This window comes from Triturus cristatus, chromosome 10 (assembly GCF_964204655.1).
Source record: "Triturus cristatus chromosome 10, aTriCri1.1, whole genome shotgun sequence".
Taxonomy (NCBI): domain Eukaryota; kingdom Metazoa; phylum Chordata; class Amphibia; order Caudata; family Salamandridae; genus Triturus; species Triturus cristatus.
The window spans coordinates 428,013,268-428,034,921 of NC_140593.1; the positions used below are offsets into that span (position 1 = coordinate 428,013,268).

A 21,654-nucleotide genomic window follows, 5' to 3' on the forward strand; every position below is an offset into this window, starting at 1 on the left:
TCCTTCCACCCACTGGCCATTGGTGGCCCTGAAAGGTCAGGCTAGGATGGCTGCTGCAGGGAGGGAAAGGCTGGACTGTCCCACCCGCTGGGTCCCAGACCCACGAGGTTGCAGGGTCCCACATCCTCTGCCATGCAGAGACTGGGCAGCTTGCGTAAACTGGTGGCTGGACTGGGTCAAACCTGGCTGGGCGCCCCTTCCGTTGCCACGAAAGGAGCGAAAATCAGACTTAGGTGGACAGGAAGATGCAGCGAGGCCCAAGGATCTGGCCGTAGCCTGGGAATCCTTAAAGCGCACCAGCGCCAAGTCTGCTATGTGACCGAAAAGGTGACGTCCATCGAAGGGCATATCCAGCAAGGTGGACTGGACATCCCCTGAAAAGCCAGACCTCCTCAACCAGGCGTAGCTCCTAAGGGCTACCGACGTGGCAATCGTTCTACCTAGTGAGTCGGTGTTATCCAGTCCACAGTGAATCGTGAATTTAGCTGTGTCCCTCCCATCTGCCACTGCTTGGGAGAGAACGGCCCGGGCCTACTCCAGGCACTAAGGCAGCACTTGCTCATCCGTATCCCAGATAGTATGGGCGTATCGTCCCAAGAGGCACTCGGGATTTGCGGACCACAGTGCCAAGGTGCAGGAAGAGAAAGTGTGCTTCCCGAGATGATCCAGCTTCTTGGATTCCCTGTCTGGGGGAGCGGCTCTGGGTCCTGCATTAGTTCCGCCGACCGACGGGGAGAAGGCAAAGAGCACCGGTGCTTCTTCGCCTTCTTCTTGTGCTTCGACTTACGCGAGGACTTCGAAGACTTGGAATGGGATGAGGTGTGGGGGCTCCATGAGAGATCTTGAGAACTTCCTCGCGAGTGAGACCGAGAGTGACGTGAAGCCGACTGCCGGGCCTCCAAGAGCTTTCAGGACCACTCCCTCAAACACTTTGGATTCATGGCCCAGCAGTCGGAGCACGACTTCGAGTTGTTGTCGCGCTCCAGACAACAAAGGCATACAAGGTGCGAGTCCGTCACAGCAAACAACATGTGACAAGCCTCACAGGGTTTGAAGGTGCTCCGAAGGCGGGACATCCCTCGCACACCAGGAGTCCAAGATTCAATAAGAAGTCGACAAAACGTCAAAAAAAGCTTACTCAAAAAGGGACTAAAGGGGTAGCTCTTTCCGGATCTGCGCCAGGCTGGCACGGAAATAGAAAGAACTGACGTCAGCGCGCAGGGCGACGTCTAAGTAGGCACCGCAACATCATCCCGGTGACCACGATGCCGACGAGAGACGCTGAGTCGACCAATGCCACCTACTGACACGCAGGGGTACTGCTGAAAAAAATTCTCTAGATCTAGTCTGAGCCTGGGGGAAATTCTAAGGTAAGGAATCTATAAATAACTGTCTCTTTCAGATATTGTTGTTAATTATGACTTTGATGGCAGGTTTACCATAGACATCTCATTATCAGGTCATGAGGATTTCCCTGATGTAGTGTCGGGGCTAAAGAGGGAGTTGTAGGGTCTGCCTCTGAAGACAATTTTTCACGTTTCCTCTCTCACTGTGAGAAGTGCCTTATCAAGAATGATGACCAGTTTTTTTTTTACACCAGACCCTTAGCGCAATCTCTCCCTTTGACCTCTCCTGTGAGGTGAAGGATCCATCACTGGCTTCATCAGAAGTGACAGACTGTAGTCCAAATAATAGCCTAATCTCTCTGAAAGTGAGAGTTTTTGAGGAAAAGGGTAGACATATTGTGTAATCCATTACCTTGTATTCTGCTACTCTGACATATTAGTGCCAGGGTCAGAGGAATGAAATATGAAATATAATCTTGGATGATCTAAAAAGAAGTAATTGCTGAAGAAACTGAGCAGAGCTCAGGGAGACTCCTTCACATGACGCGCAGTAGCAAATCTGAGGGACTTAGACTCTGTTGGGAGTGCTCTAGAGCGTGTTGTCACCTGATTGGTCCTTTTTTTAAAAGGACATAGATAGGCTACTAAACTGACTGGTTTATTGGCATTATATCCTATGATAGTGATAAATACTGCTTTATGATGGTACTGTGAGACTCCCACTTCAACGATGGGAAATGATTCAAGCATGTAAATCTATTAAATTCCAATACTGAAGAATATGAAAATCAGGTACAGGCTATAGAGGCAGATATAAGACGATATCTTGGTACAGTCACAATGGCCTGGTTAGAGGACATTGAGTGTGCAGCCTATCTCTGCAACAGAAGTAAAAGAGACAGTATCCTTGTCTCCGAGTAAAGCTCTGGGAGGAGATCATCTCACATTGGGCATTCATAAGGAACATTTTGGTATATTAGTGCCCAACCTTCTAGATATGTTTGCAGTGGCTTGGGAAAGAGGTTCCCTCTCTCCATTATTATGCAAAGACACAGTCTTTATACTGTTCAAACCAGGGTAGCAACTAAGTGTTACAACTACGCCCTCTACCAGTTATCTATACAGACACCAACATCTTAGCGAAAAGTACAGCCACAAGACTGCAGCCGTACATGACTGGCATGGTTCTGCTTGATCTGGTAAGTTCGTACCTCAGTGTGCAGCATCGAATACTGTTAGTAAATTCTTTGATCTTCTCCAACAGACATACCTTGACCTTACTGCTGTTGTGGTCCTACCAGACAATGAAAAACCGTTTAATTTGGTGAAATGGGCATTCAGTTCACCACCGTTCATAGAATGGGCTTGGGCAAAGGCATCATTGGTTGTATATTTCTTTTGGATGCACCACCTGAGGCCCAAGAGCACATCACCACACTTTGAGATAACTAGGGGCACCAATCAGGGGTACCCACTTTTCCTATTCTTTCTTGCTTTTCCATTGAACCTTCAGCTAGCATTCTTAGACAGCATCGTCATATCAGAAGAGGTCAGGGTATGTGAGGCTATTGTTACTTGACTTCCCTCTATATAGATGACATTGTATTATATGTAAGGGTGCAAGACCACATTATTTCCCCTATCATTAGGGGGATCATTCGATTTATGGGACTAATGGGCTTGCTAAGGAAAGTCAGAAATACTCCTTTTGACACTAGCAACACCTGTCCCTGAGATAGAGTTCCCACTTTAGTAGCAGGAGGAATCCATGAGAGACCTGCCTGTTCCACAGAAAAGTGGAGACTATTGTTAGGGAGACGTATTGCATGGTAATCTCTGAGAATCAAGACATGATTGCAAAATAGGTAGACCTCCCTGTATCCCTGGCTAGAATAGCCCTCATAAAAATAATTATCCTACCCAATCTGCTATATTTATTTGTTAACATTACTATCACCTGCAACAGAGACTTTTTCTAATCTGTTTGTGGACCGTTGATTTGACTGGCGTAGCTGAGAGAACAGCTGCTACTGATGTGGGATACGTTAAATACTACTGTACAATAAAGAGGGCTATTCAGTCTCTGATATGAACAATACTTATGCACGGCTCAGGCTCAGTTTGCATACTGTTGGTATCCTCAGATGCCCCTGGTGGCACATCATGCAGTGAAAGGGTAATTACACTCCCTTGCCACTTTGAATACAATGTTGGCTTGTCCACTGCCTTAACTGATGGCTAAGGTGGGCTGGTCAGGATGCCGCATGTATATTCTGAGAGACCCTTTTGCTGAAAAGATTCTATCCATCCTTTCTAAAGAAAACTCGAGCATTCAGTGCACTACAGCATATCATCACTACCACCTTCCCTCATTATATCATAATCTATACAACACAGCACACAATGCAAGTCCTGAATTGCGCACATGCTCGGTGAAACTGGTACATAAATCTGAAATGGATCTCAGAGAAGTGTAGTATTACTGTTATCACAGTATATAAGCTTTGATTTGTACAGTAAGCACAGGTGAATACATTATAATCTGTACACCAAAAAGCATCCTATGTATTTATCGGGTAGACAGACCAAAATTACTTGCGAAGGGTTTATACCTTGACCCTAACCAGTGAGCCAATGATGAATCATGACACCAATGGAGTGTGTGATGGTTTAAAAAACAAAACAGAAATCATGTTGACTTGTTAGACTCAAACTATATAACCTTCATGAGTGATTTCGGTTTGCTTACCCTATAAATCCATAGGATAACTTTTAGTTGTAGCATCAGTATAGATGGGAGGACATATCCTATTTATTTGCTCTTATTAGCATTGGTTTGACCTTGTGGTGTCCCTCTGCTTTCATTGTTTTAACACATTATAAACCTCCATAGACGTCATTACATTCCAGTGAAGTTGGAGTTTTTTGCCTGGAGTTTGATATAGTGTTCTTGTTGCCATCAAGTATACACTGACTCTGTTAACCTGGGCTGGCTACCACTGTGGAAAATGATTGAAATAACTCTTGCCCTTCTCCCTTATTGGCAATATTAGATTTTGTTAAATATATACCAGCTTGGACTAGATACATTCTTGCTATAGCATTGTCGCTGGCTGAGAGATGTGATGCTATTAGCTGGGTGCAAGGGCCCCTATCTAACAGGAAAGACTAGCTTAGAGACTTTGTGCCTCTTTTAGACTTTGGCAGATGGTCACTCTGTCAGAAATGTGCCAGATATGTCTTCCTCCTCTGTACAACTGTCAAAGGATGCAATTGCCTTGCAATAAGGCATACAGGCAATCCATCACATTTGCGATGGAGTAACCCATCTGCCAAACTGTAAATCAGGTCCTTAGTGTGTAGTAACAATGCACAAGTCACATTCACCAGACTGCTACCCCATGTATCATGACCCAAAAATATGTGGTTCTCACTTTATACATTTCTAGAATGAGCAAATATCGCAGATGCTAATGGGTTGGAAGTGGAGAGTCATAACAACAGGCATGAGCTTGCTGGCACATGATAGCTAAAGATGTTGCTTCTGTTGCACTGAGATGTGCATTGAGGATGTATCTCACAATGTTTAAGAGAATATAAGGAAATAAGGTGATGCTGCTGCTACTTGCATCATTAGTAATGTAAAACTTCTTGATGGTATGGTGTTAGCGACTGAATCATGGTCTGTAGGTGATGGGAATGGACAATGTATAGGCAGACTACCAATTTGCAAACTTAGTGTAGGTTTGCTCTGGTGTTAGTCCATATAGCAAATTCATACATTGCTAGAGTACCTGATGTAGGAAGGTGGAGTATTATGTGGTGATGCTGGTTAGGCTTCACCATGCACTACTCTCACAATGCCTAAAGATGGTCCTTGGATTAACAATGATACATCCATAGCTCAATCCTGGTAGAATGGCAAAGAGCAGCCAGGCTTTACTAGAGGAATGTGGTAAACATTTCAGAGTAACAACATGGATGATAAGTAATTGACACAACTTGAGAGAAATCCAACACCAATTTATAAAAATAAAGCAGATTTGTATATAAATCTAGACACCAGAATGAAGTAAACCAGATACGTATACCTGAAGGTATGGATTTTAAAAGCAAACCTAAATCAGTGCATAACAATACTGCAAAACGTTGTCACTGTGGTCAATGGGGAAAAAGCACTAGTGACAATCAGCCGCTTACATGTTGAGTTGCCTGGAGCCAAAGAGGTTAAAAATGATGCAGTCCAAGGACCAAGCCTCGACAGTCAGTTAGATTTTACCTGGTTCGAAAAGTTAGGGTGCAGAGTTGTTGTAGTTGTCCTTGGTGCTGAAGAGGGAGTCACAGGAGAACTGGTTTTACCACTTGGTGCCGGTGAGAAACTGAGTACAAAACTTCGACAACAAAGTCACTGCTGACATCGGATGAAGGTTTTTTGGGGCTCCCTTGAGGTGCAGGGTCGAGTAAAGCTGCTGGTTACTGGACTGGTGACCAATAAGCCATGGCAGTGTGAAGGTCAGCAGAAAGTTATTTCAACATACGGAGGTCTGGGGGAAAATGGTAGCTGCCTGAAACTTGCTGGAAGTCAGGACTACATTGTCCACAATGCATTGCACTATCTAATTTTGGGTGCTCCCTCAGACAGCCCAAGGACCAGTGATTTTTTGGTTCTGCTACGTTGTTTTTACCTGTGGTGTGCAGGGGAATATTGCCACTTGTCCAGGGGAGTCTGGAGTTTTCTTTGGCTCTCAAAGGGGTCCCTCTGTCTTGACGAACTGGGCTTTGGACCAGGACGAGTCACAGTTTTGCCATTCCAGGAAGGTTGCCACAGGTGCTGAGTATCACGCTTTTGGTTTGTACAGCTCCTGTTGTCGCAGACTCAGTTCACTTCTTGGGTCCTTTGTTGCACGTCAGATCAGAACTGAGGTTCTGCTGTCAGGGGTAGCCCTTCAATCCTAGATTTAGGGGTGTGGGTGCAAGTGGCCAATGGGCTACGAGCCCAGTCGTTAATCCGCCCATGAGGCAACCATATCCGGGGGTGTGTGCCACATGTTCTACCCAGAACCCTTTATTCAGCAATGTATAAAAATAGCAGAAACCTTCCCTAGCTCCACAGGCCAGGTAGCCCACCCTAGAGGTGTTGCTAGCTTTCGTGGGGTGTACACTTCCTGAATACCTCATTTTCCCACCTGCCTGGTGCAAATGTGCCTGGGGGCAGATGGAAGGCTGTTTCCTCCTTTGAAAGGCAGCCTGGTTGCATACCACAGGCGGTGAAGGCTTTGAAGCTCACAGACTTGATGTGCCACTTCACTAGCCATCCTATTAGGGCGGAAGATGTTAGCTCCTTCCCATCCAGGCCATTGTTTCTGACTGCTGGAAGAGTTGACACTTCGGGTCAGATTCCTATCTTTATAGTAGCAGCTGCAGGCTGGTAGCCAGAGCAAAGGAAAGGCTGGGGCCTCCAGGTGGGCAACCTCTGAGGTAGCCACTTAGGTGCATGCCGCAACGTCCTCGACACAAAATCGTGTCAGGGGTGATGAGACACGTTGTTTTATACCAAACATGACATATTTCAGTGGTACCATAATGGAGCTGCCAACCTCAGGTTTGCCTAGGTGCCAGCCCATTATATCCTATGGACTGCTTATCACTTGTAGTATCCTTTAATTGAAAAGGCCAATATAGGGATTATATAAGCTTGCACTTATATGTGCACACCTTTTATACAATGCACCCTTCCTCCTGGGCTCTGGTGGATACCCTTAGGGGTGAGTGAATGGCATATATTAAAAATAGTCCAATGACTTTACCATATATGGTGCGGGCAAAGTCGAGTTTGAGCGGTTTGTACTGCTTTGTCAATCTATATTGCAGGACTGCTGTCATCTGTGTTTCTGGGTTACTAAGGTTGACACAAAAGGTGCTTCAGGTGCCGGTGACCCCTTTAACTCCTATGCCCCGGGCACCACTGGTACTTTATAAGGGGATTAAAGCCCTTGTCAATTGGGGTTGTCAATTCACATGCATCAGTTTTTGGAAGAGGGCACTGGCACGGGGACCTGGTTAGGCTTCAGTGCAGAGTCGAAAATCAGCATCTGGTAGTCCAAATCGGGAGAAAAAGTGACAACTGCAGTAAGACGTATTTTCTTATACCTGATAATTGCTGAATTTGAAAATGTTAATAAAAGCATATATTTTATTTTTATTATACACCAGTATAATCTTTACCCTAGATTATCAATGATGTCCATGTCCCATGTCTGTTTACAAAACAACAAGAAGGCTATGTTTCAAATCATTGGACCTACAAATCTTTGTGAGTGTTCACCAGTTACAAAGTAAAAAAATTAATTGGATGACAGATGTACCCATGATTGAATTTTAAAATATATATACCCCATTCATAGTGTTCAAACAAAGTTATTATGAGGCTGAGTGTATTTTGGGGTGTGATGGGTTGGGGAAAAAACAGGATCCAAAACTTACGTCATGTTTTCTGGATCAGCTGCACATGCTCCTACAGCTTTTGTGACATTTACAAGTAGTGCTTGATTTGTTCCTGTGAGTAAATTAACAAGAGGAGTGATGCCACCACTTTTCCGAATTATAGCTCGATTTGCTGGCTCTTGGCCAAATTCACCCAGCGCTCCAACAACATTAACTAGGACCTCCTCAGGTTGATCAGTAAGCAATCCAACCAATGTTTCCAGAGCTTTGTACTCCTGAAACCTAGGTATAAAAAAAATAGATACATTACTTAGATGTGTGTTCAATGTATGTATCTCAGAACTTTTTAATACTACATTCTTACAAAAAACATGACAATTGCAAGAGTTAATGGAGTTAAAAAGAGTCAGGACAACTTTAATTAAGTTTACTGTTAGTTGAGCCACTTAGAAGTCTAGTTACATATAGAGTCTCTGTAACCTCCTTATGGATATCATGTTAGCATCTTTGTAACTACTGCACAACGTGACTATACTGTGAAACAAATGAGTGACAGTCTGTGGAATTAAGGAACTTGTGAAACTTCTCATGCAAACGTGTTCTGGATACAGAACATACACCCTCTGCTTTGGCAAAATACAAGGAAAGCAAAGGTTAATAATGTATTCTTTGCATCAGAGGCAGCTACCAACAAGAAGCCGGTGAAGCTCCAGCATGACTCTGGGCCCCCCGCACCTAATAACAGAATGTAAACAAGTAACCTTGTTTGAGGGCCTACAATTAACTAAAACAGAAATGAGGAGGGTAGGAACACTGCTAAGAGAAGTCCATCTGCAAAACCCATAACAGCTACTTTCCCTTTTGCAGCATTGTTCATATCCTACATAGTCGCAGCAACTCTCCCAAGGTAAATGCAGTTAAACACTGGCTCTTAAGGTGCTATGACTTTCAGTACTCCTTCTTTCAAATGTGACTCCGAAGAATTCAAATCAGTATATCAAGTAAAATAAAATAAATTCAATAACTGATCCTCTTTTCACAGCCCCAGTAACCGTTTGTCTTCCAAGTGTAATATGACAAGCACCGGCAAAGCCAATAGGTAATGCCTTTAACAAGTTAGTGCTTACATAGTGGTTATTCCAAAGCTTTTACATTTTTTTAAGCCTGGCAGCCCATTTCTCTTTTTGCCTGAGTGCACTTTATGTTTATATGTGTATTTCACCCTTCAGATGTGACTGCAGGCTATGTTGGATTGGTTAAGTTAATTAAAAAAAAAAGTCAAAATGGCTGCCAGTGTATCACAATGCATGTGTTACACATGGTGGGCATCTTAGAATTGTTTAAATATCCCCAAAAATTATACTGTAATGCAAAAAAGAAAGTAGCACTTAGCAACTGCTATATCCTCGAAACACAAAAATATAAAAAAAATATGGAAATGAGCTAGGAGTGCACAGGAGAGCAATGGATGAGTCCTGTAGAGGGTGAAGGGAGAGAACAAGAAATGAACACATTTAAAAATCACTGGAGAGAAGGATCCTTGTTGGCAGGGTATGCCCAGACGTGGGTCCCGGGCTCACTGTGCCACTGGATTCAAGCTAGCCTGGCTAATGAAGGGTGATACCCCGAAACCAGTCCCAGGATGCTAGTTTCCGGTCCAGGGAGGACCTGACTTGGCAGTTTGGTCTGGACTGTTCCCATGAGGCACATGGTCAAGACTGATTTGCATATGGTTGGGTTCAAACTGGGGTGGCATGGTGAGAAAAAGTACGATGGATTTAACCCAAATCTATTGACTGGGGGTGAGTGGTTGAAAAGTTTCAGCACTCAGTCTGTCATCTTGTGTCAGCCTACAGCGAATACATAGGGGTTACCTACTCAGGTGAGGAGGATTTTCACTACCACCATGGATGTCTCCAGTTTGGCGGTAAGTAGCGGTCCCAGAGAAGGCACGACTGAACTACTCGGGCAATCCACTAAAATAAGTACCCAATCAAAGTTGGGCACCATGCCGTGTAGTTTCCACCCTATGGTAGGAACTGCATGTTTGTGGACAGCATAACCTCTGGGATTGTACCAGACTGATTCTATGCACCCCCTCAGGATATGTTGTCCTATAGGCCAGCTAGCTCACAGTGCCACAATGAGTATCCCTTAACTTAGGTGGGTAGCAAATGGTTCTGGCAACCACTGAACATGACAATCCTGATCCCCCAAGGATCATGGAAACAGATCTAGAACCCTTTTTCCCAGTCACTTGTGCTCTTGTACTCTAAGAGTAATATACAAGGAACACAATGGGATGTTTTCAATGTTTATTTAATCAATGTGATTCTAGTATAGATTACAGGTGCTGCAAAGATCAATAGACAGAAGCAGTTAAAGTTATTCGAAGTACTAAGACAGTGAACAGAATAAAGAGTTCCACCATTGTGCTGAGACAATGTATATATGCACAATATAACACAATATAGAAATCTGGCGTATTCTTACTATGCAGTCCCTAACCTAAGTGACTAGGGCATGTGTGTGTGTTCTGCCAAGAATTCCCATACTGTATGATCCAACTCCGGTTACCTCAAGGGAAAGAATGTAAAGAATGTAAGTCCCCATCTTGGTCACAAGCTGGACACCCTTTGCAGAGATATCAGCAAGCTCCTGAGCTAAAGCTCCAGTGTGTAGAGATTTCACCAATGACAGCAAAGCACTTCTCTAACTAAAAACCAGGACATGCTTGTTTATTTATATTGAAAAGCATCCTTGTGAGTCCTGGGCAAGCCAGCATTGTTATAGTCTGTAGATAGCCGTGTCGCGACAACATTTGCACAATGCGTGTCGAGGCCTTGTACATGGTGTTCAAGGAGTCATGATAATGTACTTGCAAAATTGAATCAGTAAGCACAGCAGTTTGAGAGTAACTAATGCAGTATTGTCCAGCACGCAAATGTGTGTAAAAGGTTATTGTGTGAAAGGGAAAGGCAATGTAAGAAATGTGTACATGGTGGATAATGGCAGTATTCCTTCATGGGCCTAACTAAGACACATGACACAGGTGGACATAATGTGCTTTACATTAATTTAAGTAAAGAAATTCTGTCAGAAGCAAAAATATATTTTTACCAATTATTAGGGGTTAGTATTTTCACTGTCAATTTATATTGAAAGTTTGAATCACTTTGCATGTGTAGGCACAGATGTTAAAACAAAATATTTCAAATTATTTAAAAGATGAAATATGTTTCTCGGTACTAAGCTATAACTCTGTCAATGTTCAGTTGCTAAAATACACTCAGGCATGCACATGAAAAATAAGAAATAGGTATAAAGATGTAAACACACTTTGTAACATTTTCTGGACTTAAGGAGCATTTCCATATGGCCCCAGTCACTGCTGCCAGTAGCTCTTTATTATCAGCATTGCTGAGAAGTGCAGCTAGTGGTTGCAAGCCACCATACTGCCTAACCAAATTACGGGTTTCTTCATCTTCGGCACACTGAAATAAATCCAAAATAGAAAAAAAAAATAGATCAGAACACAGTGAAAAGAAAACTCTGTTTGTAGTAGTCAACTCATTACTGATTTACATAAAAACACCAATATGTATAACAAGTGAGGGAACAAATAGTAACAATTGTATTGTCTGTTAGCACACAACAGCGATATTTGTGATCAAAAGAAGAGCAAAGTGCAAATACCTTTGAGTAAATGGCAGGGCAGATTACACTATACAATTAAATAAAATAAAAGCAGCATACATTAGGAAACCACTCAAACAGTTTAAATAGTAACACTGTTCTCCAATTCTTCATAATGGTAAGTTCACTGGATTTAGAACCATAGACAATCAGTGCAAGAGACTGGACCACTTTCTTTTGAAAGAGAAATATCTATTTTGCAAAAGTATCACAAACAAATGCCTCTCTAACATCACCTTTTATTGGGGCACATGCATCAAGGTAGGCAATTGCAATTCCCTAATTGCGAGTATTAAGGTATCGCAATTCTGGAATCGCAATTGCCTGTGCATGTAGGTTTCGCTAAAATATTAGCTATTCTTACATATTCCTTAATTGGGAATAGCAAATTATGATTTGCAATTAAGGAATAGCTTCCATTCATTCCGATGGGCCTAAAGGCCCATAGAAATGAATGGGAATTGCATGCGCTATTTTCGAGTACCAAATAGGTACTCGCAAATTGCGCATGCAATTTCAAGGGCGCAAGGGGGCCAAAAGGCCACCTTGACGCACCCCCGAAATTGGCATGTGTGCACATGTGGCGCACACACATGCCCTTTTGTGCATTTTTCAACGTTTTTGCAAATTACCATCAACTTGCAGTTGATGGTAATTAGCGTTTCCTAAATAGGAAGTCGAATTTAGGAAAGGCTTGTTGCATTCCAAATAGGGAATCACAATTTGTGATTCCCTAAATGCATTCGCAATTTGGGTAATTGCAAATTTTGCGATTACCTATTTTGCGAATTTGCATTAGGGTTGATGCATCCCAAATACCAAAATACCGGTCGCATGGGGCAGATTCTGCGAATCGCCCCGTTTGCGACTGGTATTATGATTAATGCATGTGCCCCAGTTTCTTTCTTTTTTTTTTTTTTTTGTCAATCAAAGTACTTTATTTCGGCCTATGAGGCCATAAAAGTAAAAAACAAATAAAATACAGTACATGCATAGGAATTTAAAAATACACTCATTCGTTGCTTGCTACAGCGCACCAGAGTACATCTGTTTTGTAAGGATTTACAATGGATTTAAATCAGGGTCTCGCATATCCAACAGGGTAGCCACAACAATCTGAAGGCTAACCTATTGTCATACTACTATGTAAAGTGCTTGTGCAATACGTGAGCAGCATGATGCTGTTTGTGTTATATCAAGCATTGATTTCTGTTAAAGTGTATATACAGTAGATGTGCAGTGGCACAGTTCTTACGATAGTCCATTACGCTCGAGCATCAGCATTAGTTAATTAAAGTGCCTATGCAAAAGTTGCAAAGGTTAATGTTGTTTACATGCACTTAAAAGTAAGCTCAATAAAATGCATATGTAAAGCAGGTCCTATCAATTCATAAGATCATCAAAGTATTGCTAATAATATAAGAGTTATGAAAATGCTTAACAGATAAAAATGTTTTGGTAATTACACAGAAACTGTCAGCTTCACTTTCAATACCATATGAACTTAAACAATAGCCTTTCCAGTGTTCCTACCCCACTAAAATAATTGTTCCGCCATCTTCAGTGCCTATCAAGTCAACCTTCTCCAAAGATACAGGGTTGTTATCTTCACTAAGTGATAGTACCAGGGCATCAGTATGGTGCATGGTTTGGGTGTCTCTTCCCCTTGAATATTTTAAATATGGACTGCTCATTCTCAATAATGCACCATAGCCACTAAGTACATGCTTCCGCCTGGCGTCCTGCTTATAGAATTAGAATTTTTGCCCTTTCTTTTTCCTTATAAAATTAATAGCCAATAGGAATCGGCTGAGCCCAAATACTATGAGGCGGGAGCTATCTGTTTTTAATATTCGCAGCATTTCATTCAGTTTCCTGACACTAAGGTACCTGCCTATTGGTTTTATCAACTTCCTGGGCTGGGCAAAAAAACAAAACGTGTGAAATATCCTCATCAACTCCCAGCTGGCATAAGCTACAGTGAGACTCGCCCTCCTTAGAGTGTGACGTTGTCCATTTGGAGATGAGCGTGTTTATCTGCAACATATCATATCTGAATTACAGATATAGACACTTTGCCAATTGTGGTTCTATTTCATCCATAAATGGCTCAAAACAGGGGGTCGTTTTAAACTGGAGGAATTGCATAGTGAGCCTACCCAATGTACTGTTTGAAGCTACCTTGTGCCTAATAAAATTCCAGAATATAAACTTGATCCTACGCTTTGATTCAGGAGTCAGCAGACTCAGATTCATCCAGTATCTGCTCAGTCCTAGATAAAAGAGCCATGTTCTAATATGGATCGACCAGGGGAAAGTAACTTGGGTGTCAAGTTCCAACAGTTCACTAAGTGATTCTCTGTATGTTGCTAGCTCCGGTGTTGTCCAAATTCTAATTCAGAATGATAAGTTCTCCAAATTGCTAGGTGCTCCAAGCGTTTGATACCCAAGTCATAAGTCAGGGGAATCAGTGGGGTGTGTTGAGGAAGTGCCACAAACATTCTCAAAATTGTATTCTCACCAGTGGTTAGGGATTTGAGAGTACCGCCTCCCCATATCTCTGCACCATACAAAGCAGCAATTTGGGCTCTGGCCTGGTATACTTCCAGAGCAGGACTAATGGATTTTGAGGACGTTGCAGCTTGGTTTTTTTACAATGGGAATAGAGTTTTGCATTAAAATGGTCTTTGATTTCTCTATTTGTGGGGCCCAGGAAAGTTTAGAATCTAGAGTGACTCCCAGGTATACCACGTTCGATACACGTTCCAAAGTTGTGCCATTCAGGACTATTTTGTTCTTAAAGCTTCTATGTGGCCTCATGGTCATATATTTTGTTTTAGTTTCTTAAAAACAGCAATTAGAATTTAAAGTACATCTAAGAACCATTTAGACAAAAACAAACACATTTTATGTTGGTTCTTTAAGAAGAAGAAAACAAGGCAGAAACTGAGGGTAAAAGTTAACTACCCCTTCAGAATGTCAGTGCCACTTTAGGCATCAGGCCTGATCTTAATCATTACTCTTCTAACCTGTTTCTTGGTTTAAAAGGGAGGTGAGAATGTTGTTTATAAATTCAATAAAGATTTCCATAATTGTGAATTAGGATTACAATAAGAAACTTTTCCTTCCCCATCATGTACTCTTCATTGATATTGAGACCCCTAAGTATAAAGAGCTATAGATCAGAAGAACAGTGAACACTAGTGAAATTGTGAAATTTGAGATTAGCCAAATGGTCTACCATAGAAGCTTGGGTCTGTATAAGAGTCCAACTCCTGGTAGCAGTGTTAGATAAAGATTGGTTTTCAGATGAAGGATCTGCAAGTTTCACTGAAATGGACATACAAAAGGCTATGTATTGCTCAATTGTAGGTAAACCACTGCTCTTAGATTAATTCTTAACAAAGATGCACATGCTATTTTTTTTGTTTTATCAAGATACCCCAGATTAGCTCTTTTTAGGTTATGCCTGCACAGCGCTTGCACTCTGCTTGTGAAACCCATTGAATTTAATATAAATCTTAAAAGAGGCTTACATCCTGACCTTCCTTTCAATTCGTTTCTGTGTTTGCCACTTACTTTTACTCCATATCTATTGGTTGTGGCATACCATTTCCTGTGTCTTCTTCTTATCAGTGTCCCCAAGCCGAAGTACTCCTTTCCATCCACTTGAACTTCTTTGTTGTTTTAATTACGAGTGAGCATGTCGCTTTTCCAAACTACGTCTTGGTGACTGTGCTGTAGGAGAGCAGGATATGCTTCTTATGGTTACCCCCACTTTTTGCTGATGTTTAACTGTTTTTCGACTTTAGTCTGGCTGGGGCCCTGCTATCCAGGACCCCAGCATAGCTGCTTCCTCTCTAAATGGATTCCATGTACCTTAGGTACACCACAGATTGGATTCTGGGGTGCCCTTATAAGTCCCTAGTATATGGTATACTATGTACCCAGGGCATAGGTACCCCAGAGGCTTACCAGGGGCTGCAGCATGTATTATGCCACACCAGGGAAGCCTTCCAAAATGACACCACAGGTCTGCTACTGCAGCCTGAGTAAGGTGGTGCATGCACCCATTACTGAGATATAGGTTCACTATATCTCATCCTATCACTACACATATAAACCTATCAGTCACCCCTATGGCAGGCCTTATCAATCCTGAAGGCAGGGTGCTTAGTTTTATGTGAGAGGGTGCCCATGCATGAGCAGAGCCCCTCTGCAGCCTTCAGAATCTGTTCTCCAGGGTTATCCGTGATGCAGCCTGACCATATACTCTTAAGTGCATTATAACCTCGCTGTAAATGCTAACTTTGGGGTGGCTGCACGGAAACATGTTGTGTTTGGTATCAAACACCTTGGAATCATACCCCCACACCAGTAACTGGTGTGGAAGTATGATCCCACCCTTCTAGAGGGAGAGACATGACAGCACCGTTATACCCGATACCAGCTAACAGAGCTCTAGCATCACAAAATTGATGCTGCTGACCTAAACTCCGCCAGGGGAGGCCTGGACAATAGGTTTCCTGTCACAGGGAGGCGTTATCACCTCCCAGACAGGCTTTTGTGGATTAGGGCTGGGTGGGAGCACTCCAGGAGTGCTTTGAAGTCTGCACTGGGGGCACATTTGGTGTCCCAGTGCATAGTCCAGCTCAAACCGGTTGCAGGGGCTACCAACCCCTGCTCTGGTGTGAAACTGGACAAAGGAAATGGGTGTAGCCACCCATCTTTCCTGACCCTCCCATAGGTGGGTCCCCAGAGTATGTCCAACCCCTTCCTTGGGTATAAGAAAGGAACGCCTGGCTACAGGACTTTAGTTTACACCTGGATGAAACTCTGATACAGAAGTCCCGGAACTTCGACGATCTACACGACTAGATGACTGAAGAATCTCCCTTGGAGTAAAGGAGTTACTTCCCAGCAAGGCAGGCACCAAAGATGCATCTGACTGGTTTGCATCTCCGAAGCTCCCGCTGGACTCCAAAGTATTTGCAATGCAGGAGGTGGGTTTCCAGACTTCCCAGAGGCTGACCCAAGTCCCCAGCAAAGCTGAGACCCGTAGCCCTCGTGGAAACTGTGGAACCGGAACCCCTGGACACCATGCACATTTGCAAGTGCATCAGCTTATCGACATCTCTTGAGGCTGTGCATTGGGTTACTTGTAGCCCAAACCCCGAGCACCTTTTCCACTGAAGATTGCTGGGCTACACACCATGAGTGTTCTGTGAGCCGCCCCTTTGTGCTTTCGCTCGAGGTACCTTTGCGATCCCTGGTCTGTTGACTGGTGGGTCCCTGTGAAGGCAACTCTAACTTTAATTAGGCTTCCCTGGTTGCTCCAGACGTGCCCTGACTCTCCATTGCTTGGGGAGTCCGCTGGACCTTGCTGGTCCGCACCAAAGCATCTTTCCTCTTCCTGCATGGGTTGCTGTTGCCAAGGCTTGTTGTGTCCAATCCAGGCACCGATGCTGCAGCACTTAACATCCTTCATAGGACAGCTCGAATCCAGCTCCTGGTCATCCTTGATGCCTCCTGGTTCTCTTGGCTGAAGAGTCAAGCTTCCCCTCCTCGCACCTGAAGCACCCGACATCGGTGGGCATTTGTCTATCGTGCCCCTGGTCACTGGCAAGTGACCCAGACTCTGTCCCCTCTGCTTTCAGGTTCTTTGCATCTTTGATCAAAGGCTTGGATCTCTTCGGACACTTCTCCTCTTCCCGGCAGCAGCACTTTGCAGCAACTCGCCATTGAAAACGACGACGCAACCCAACACCATTTGACACCTATGCACCGGGCTTCCCTGGGTGAGGTAACACGAGCACTCCGGTGCTCCCGGGGGTGATGGCCCTAGAACCATCTAAGTCCAAAAGGGTTTGTTCCTAGTCCACCTCTAAGTGTCCTTAAACTTTAAAATTCTATCTGCGACTTTCCCAATAGAAGCTAATGGAGCTCGATGCTGTGTTCTCACTCTGCACACGTCCCCCGTGGGTCCCCTGTGTCACTACCTTGGGTGGTTACTTGGGGTCCAGGCCTTGGCCTTGCGTCTAGTCCAGGCTCTAGGCCTTGTGTCTAGTCAAGTTGTGGTTCTTATACCACTTTCTTAATATATGGTTTGGTTCGCCACTAGGGCCTATCATATATATTGTGCTAATTTACTGTGATATATTAAGTGTAACATATGTGCTTTGACCTCTAGCCTCATAAAGAGACTAGCAGGGCGTGTTTAGTAATAAATACATATATTTTATATATATATATACCTGGTGTGGTTCTCCTTTCATTTAGTCATTCAAGAGAATATAGACTGGTAAAACAAGTTGATTTACACTCCTTCAAGACTTAGCCTGAAGGCTGCTCTCCATAACTACCACTAGGATAGCTTCAAAATAAGGTTGTCTTTAACCTATCATCAATAAGTTGTTTGGACTGGTGCAAGGTGCCCACTATAACTAGTGGACAGCATATACCAGGCCAACTTCCCACATGTGCCGTTTAAGGAACTAAAGAACAAGTTACTTACCTTCGGTAACGCATTATCTGGTAGAAACTCTTTCTAGCTGCAGATTCCTTACCATTGAATTCCCCAGGCATCCGGCTGGATCCAGAAACTTTTGCTGAGCAATTCCCTTTGCACGCGCCTTCTGGTGGCTCCAATTGGCTCCACGTGATGTTGATAGCGTTGGATATGACGTCGCAGTTGCCTATATAGATGCCACCCAGGCGCGCGGACGTCAGTGCTTTTCATTTTTCCACGCCAGAAGCACAGAGCCATGAAGTGACTGACGTAGTCCTGTGAAAAACTAGGGCCCTGAAAAGGGAAGTAACCATAGCGCTACAAAATCAGTCCGCAAAGTGGGGAGGCATGGGTGGGGCTGTAAGGACTCTGTAGCTAGATAGAGTCTCTAACAGATAATGCGTTACTGAAGGTAAGTAACTTGTACATCTGATAGAGACTTCTAGCTGCAGATTCCTTACCTTTGAATTAGATACCCAAGCCATACCATCCCGGCGGCGGGTTGCGGACCAATACCTTACACTAAGAAGTCCCGCAGGACCGAACAGGCAAAATGGCCATTCCTGCGGACCGGACTGTTCAGGCAGTAGTGCTTGGCCAACGTGTGCACAGCCTTTCCCCTGGTGGAATGGGCTCTTAATCCCTCAGGGTGCTGCTTCATAGCCAGGGCATAGCAGAGAATGACCCAGCAAAAGATGGTCCTTTTCTGCACTGAGCTTTCCTTCTTAGCTCCCACGTACCCCGCAAAGAGTTTATCATCCACCCAGAACACTTTTGTGCGGTCAAGATAGAAAAACAACCCTCTTTTTGAGTCCAGGAGGTGGATACACACCACTTCCTTATAGGGGTGTGGGGGAGCAAAGAAGGTGGGCAGCATGATAGATTGACCCAGGTAGTATGGGGTCACAACCTTTGGCAAAAATGAAGCACGGATGCGAAGCACTACTTTGTCTGGAAAAGACATCATGTGGAGAGGGGTGCAAGATAATACCTGCACTCACCCTCCGGACAGATGTAATCACCACTAAAAAGGCTTTCTTGATAGTAAGCAGCTGGAGGGGGCTGTTGTGTAAAGGCTCATAAGGAGCACACGTAAGATAAGTGACAACCAAATTAAGGGCCCATGCAGCATACCAAAGGGCGTGGGAGGAAACAAGTGAGCCAGCCCCTTCAGAAACCTATTTACAATTGGAGACCTAAAGAGAGCAGCTGCAAAAAAGCAAAGCAGAAAGATAACCATTGAGAGTTCCCAAAGCAGAGCCCTGTTGGGAATGGTTTAGAATGAATAGAAGGACCCAGGTAGGTTGCTCCCCCTCCGCACAGCACCGCCTGTGTGTCCCTGCCCCAGCTGCCGCTGCTGCTAAGGAAGTTCGAGGCCCTCCACCACCCGCAGGCTTCCACCTGTCATCCCTGGTGGCCAGTGGCAGGCCGTAGGTTTGTTCATCTTCCGCTCTATTGTTTTATTGTATTGCCTGTATTTCATTGTTGTGTCTGTGACTGCTGTTGTTCTGTCTTCCCCCGCTGCCTGTTCGTGGTCCGTGTCCGTTTTCTGCCCTCTGTTCCCCTCGCTGTCCCCGTGTCTCTCAGCCCGGTTTTTCCTTCTGTACCCCTCGCTGCCCCCGTGTCTCTGCCCGGTTTTTCCTTCTGTACCCCTCGCTGCCCCCGTGTCTCTGCCCGGATTTTCCTTCTGTACCCCTCGGTGCCCACGTGCCTCTCCACCCGTTTTTGCCTTCTGTTTCTCAGCTGCCCCTGTATTCTTGTGCCCTCTTGCCTTCTGTGACACTCGTTTTTCCTGTATTTCTGTGCCCTTTTTGCCTTCTGTGCCACTGGTTATTTTCCCTGTATTTCTGTGCCCTCTTGCCTTCTGTGACACTCGTTTTTCCTCGATTTCTGTGCCCTTTTTGCCTTCTGTGCCACTCGTTTTTTCCCTGTATTTCTGTGCCCTCTTGCCTTCTGTGACACTCATTTTTCCTGTATTTCTGTGCCCTTTTTGCCTTCTATGCCACTCGTTTTTTCCCCTGTATTTCTGTGCTCTCTTGCCTTCTGTGACACTCGTTTTTACTGTATTTCTGTGCCCTTTTGCCTTCTGGGTCACTCGTTTTCCCTCGTTTTGTGTGCCCTTTTGCCTTCTGTTCCCTTCATCGTCCCTCACCGCCCCACCGCTGCATCCCCTGCGGCCCCGCCCCCCTGACTGCCCACTGCCCATTCGCTGCCCCCGCCTCCCAGCTGCTCCTCCCTCCCACCTCCCCATATATGCCGGCCGCTGTGCGGTGAGGAGAGCGACCCTTGACCCCTCCAGGTAGGGCGCTCCCCCTCCGCACAGCACCGCCTGTGTGTCCCTGCCCCAGCTGCCGCTTCTGCTGCTGCTGAGGAAGTTCGAGGCGCCTCCACCACCTGCAGGCTACCACCTGCACCTCATCCCTGGTGGCCAGTGGTAGGCCGTAGGTTTGTTCACCTTCCGTTCTATTGTTTTATTGTATTGCCTGTATTTCATTGTTGTGTCTGTGAGTGCTATTGTTCTGTCTTCCACCGCTGCCTGTTCGTGGTCCGTGCCCGTTTTCTTCCCTCTGTTCTCCTCGCTGTCCCCGTGTCTCTCAGCCCGGTTTTTCCCTCTGTACCCCTCGCTGCCCCCCTGTCTCCGCCTAGTTTTTCCTTCTGTACCCCTCACCGCCCCTGCCGCTGCGTCCCCTGCGGCCCTGCCGCCCTAACTGCCCACTCGCTGCCCCCACCTCCCAGCTGCTCCTCCCTCCCACCTCCCCATATATGCCGGCCGCTGCGCGGCTGCGCAGTGGACGCATGCAGCGGGCGCACCACTGGCACGCCGAAGGAGTGCCTAAGGCAAGCCCGTCTGCACCCGCCCGCGCCTGGACCGCTCCCAGTGCCAGAACCCCTGGCCCCCGCACCCGCCACGACGACCGCCGCCACTACGACGGCAGCACTCAACTCCGGACGGACCCACACCTGCTTCAAGGCCGCCCTAAAATGCACACACGGTCCCTTCACCTGCCGGAACTGCAGCTAAACCAGCCTCAGAGCCGACGGACCACCCGCCAAGAAAGACCCCAACCATCTCCGATGCATACTACTGAACACCCGCTCCACACGTAAACACGCCGTCGAGCTCTGGGACCTGCTCAACACAACATCCCCGCACGACGCCTTCCTGACAGAGACCTGGCTGAATGACTCCTCGGCACCCGACATCGCCATAGCCATCCCAGACGGCTACAAGATCACCCGCAGAGACCGCACCAACGAAGTCGGAGGAAGAATCGCCATCGTCCACAAGAACAGCATCAGGGTCTCGACTAGCACCGACGATGCGCTCAGCACCGCCGAACACATGCACTTCCAGATCCACACAGACCCTAACTCCACCCTCAGAGGCACCCTCATCTACCGACCCCCCCGGACCCAGTCCCCAGTTCAGCGACTCCATCGCCGACTTCATCAGCACACACGCCCTGACCTCCACCCACTACATCCTCCTCGGAGACCTGAACTTTCACCTTGAGAACAACAATGACAACAACTCCACAACCCTGTTCAATAACCTCGCCAACCTCGGACTGAAGCAACTTGTCACAATGCCCACCCACTCCGCCGGCCACACGCTCGACCCCGTCTTCTCCTCAAGCCCACACGTCTCCGTCAGCCACA

At 45.4% G+C, this 21,654-nt stretch overlaps 1 protein-coding gene across 2 annotated transcripts in view; it reads right to left on the reverse strand.

Moving 5' to 3' along the window:
- Positions 1 to 21,654, reverse strand: part of ODAD2 (outer dynein arm docking complex subunit 2) — a 1,108,894-nt gene that overhangs the window by 197,046 nt on the left and 890,194 nt on the right. For both annotated transcript variants that reach the window (XM_085631770.1, XM_085631771.1), the window contains exons 15-16: positions 11,130 to 11,284; positions 7,830 to 8,072 (exon numbers count right to left, since the gene is read on the reverse strand). In XM_085631770.1, coding sequence (XP_085487896.1) covers positions 7,830 to 8,072; positions 11,130 to 11,284 — 398 coding nt within the window. The remainder of the gene's footprint in view (positions 1 to 7,829; positions 8,073 to 11,129; positions 11,285 to 21,654) is intronic.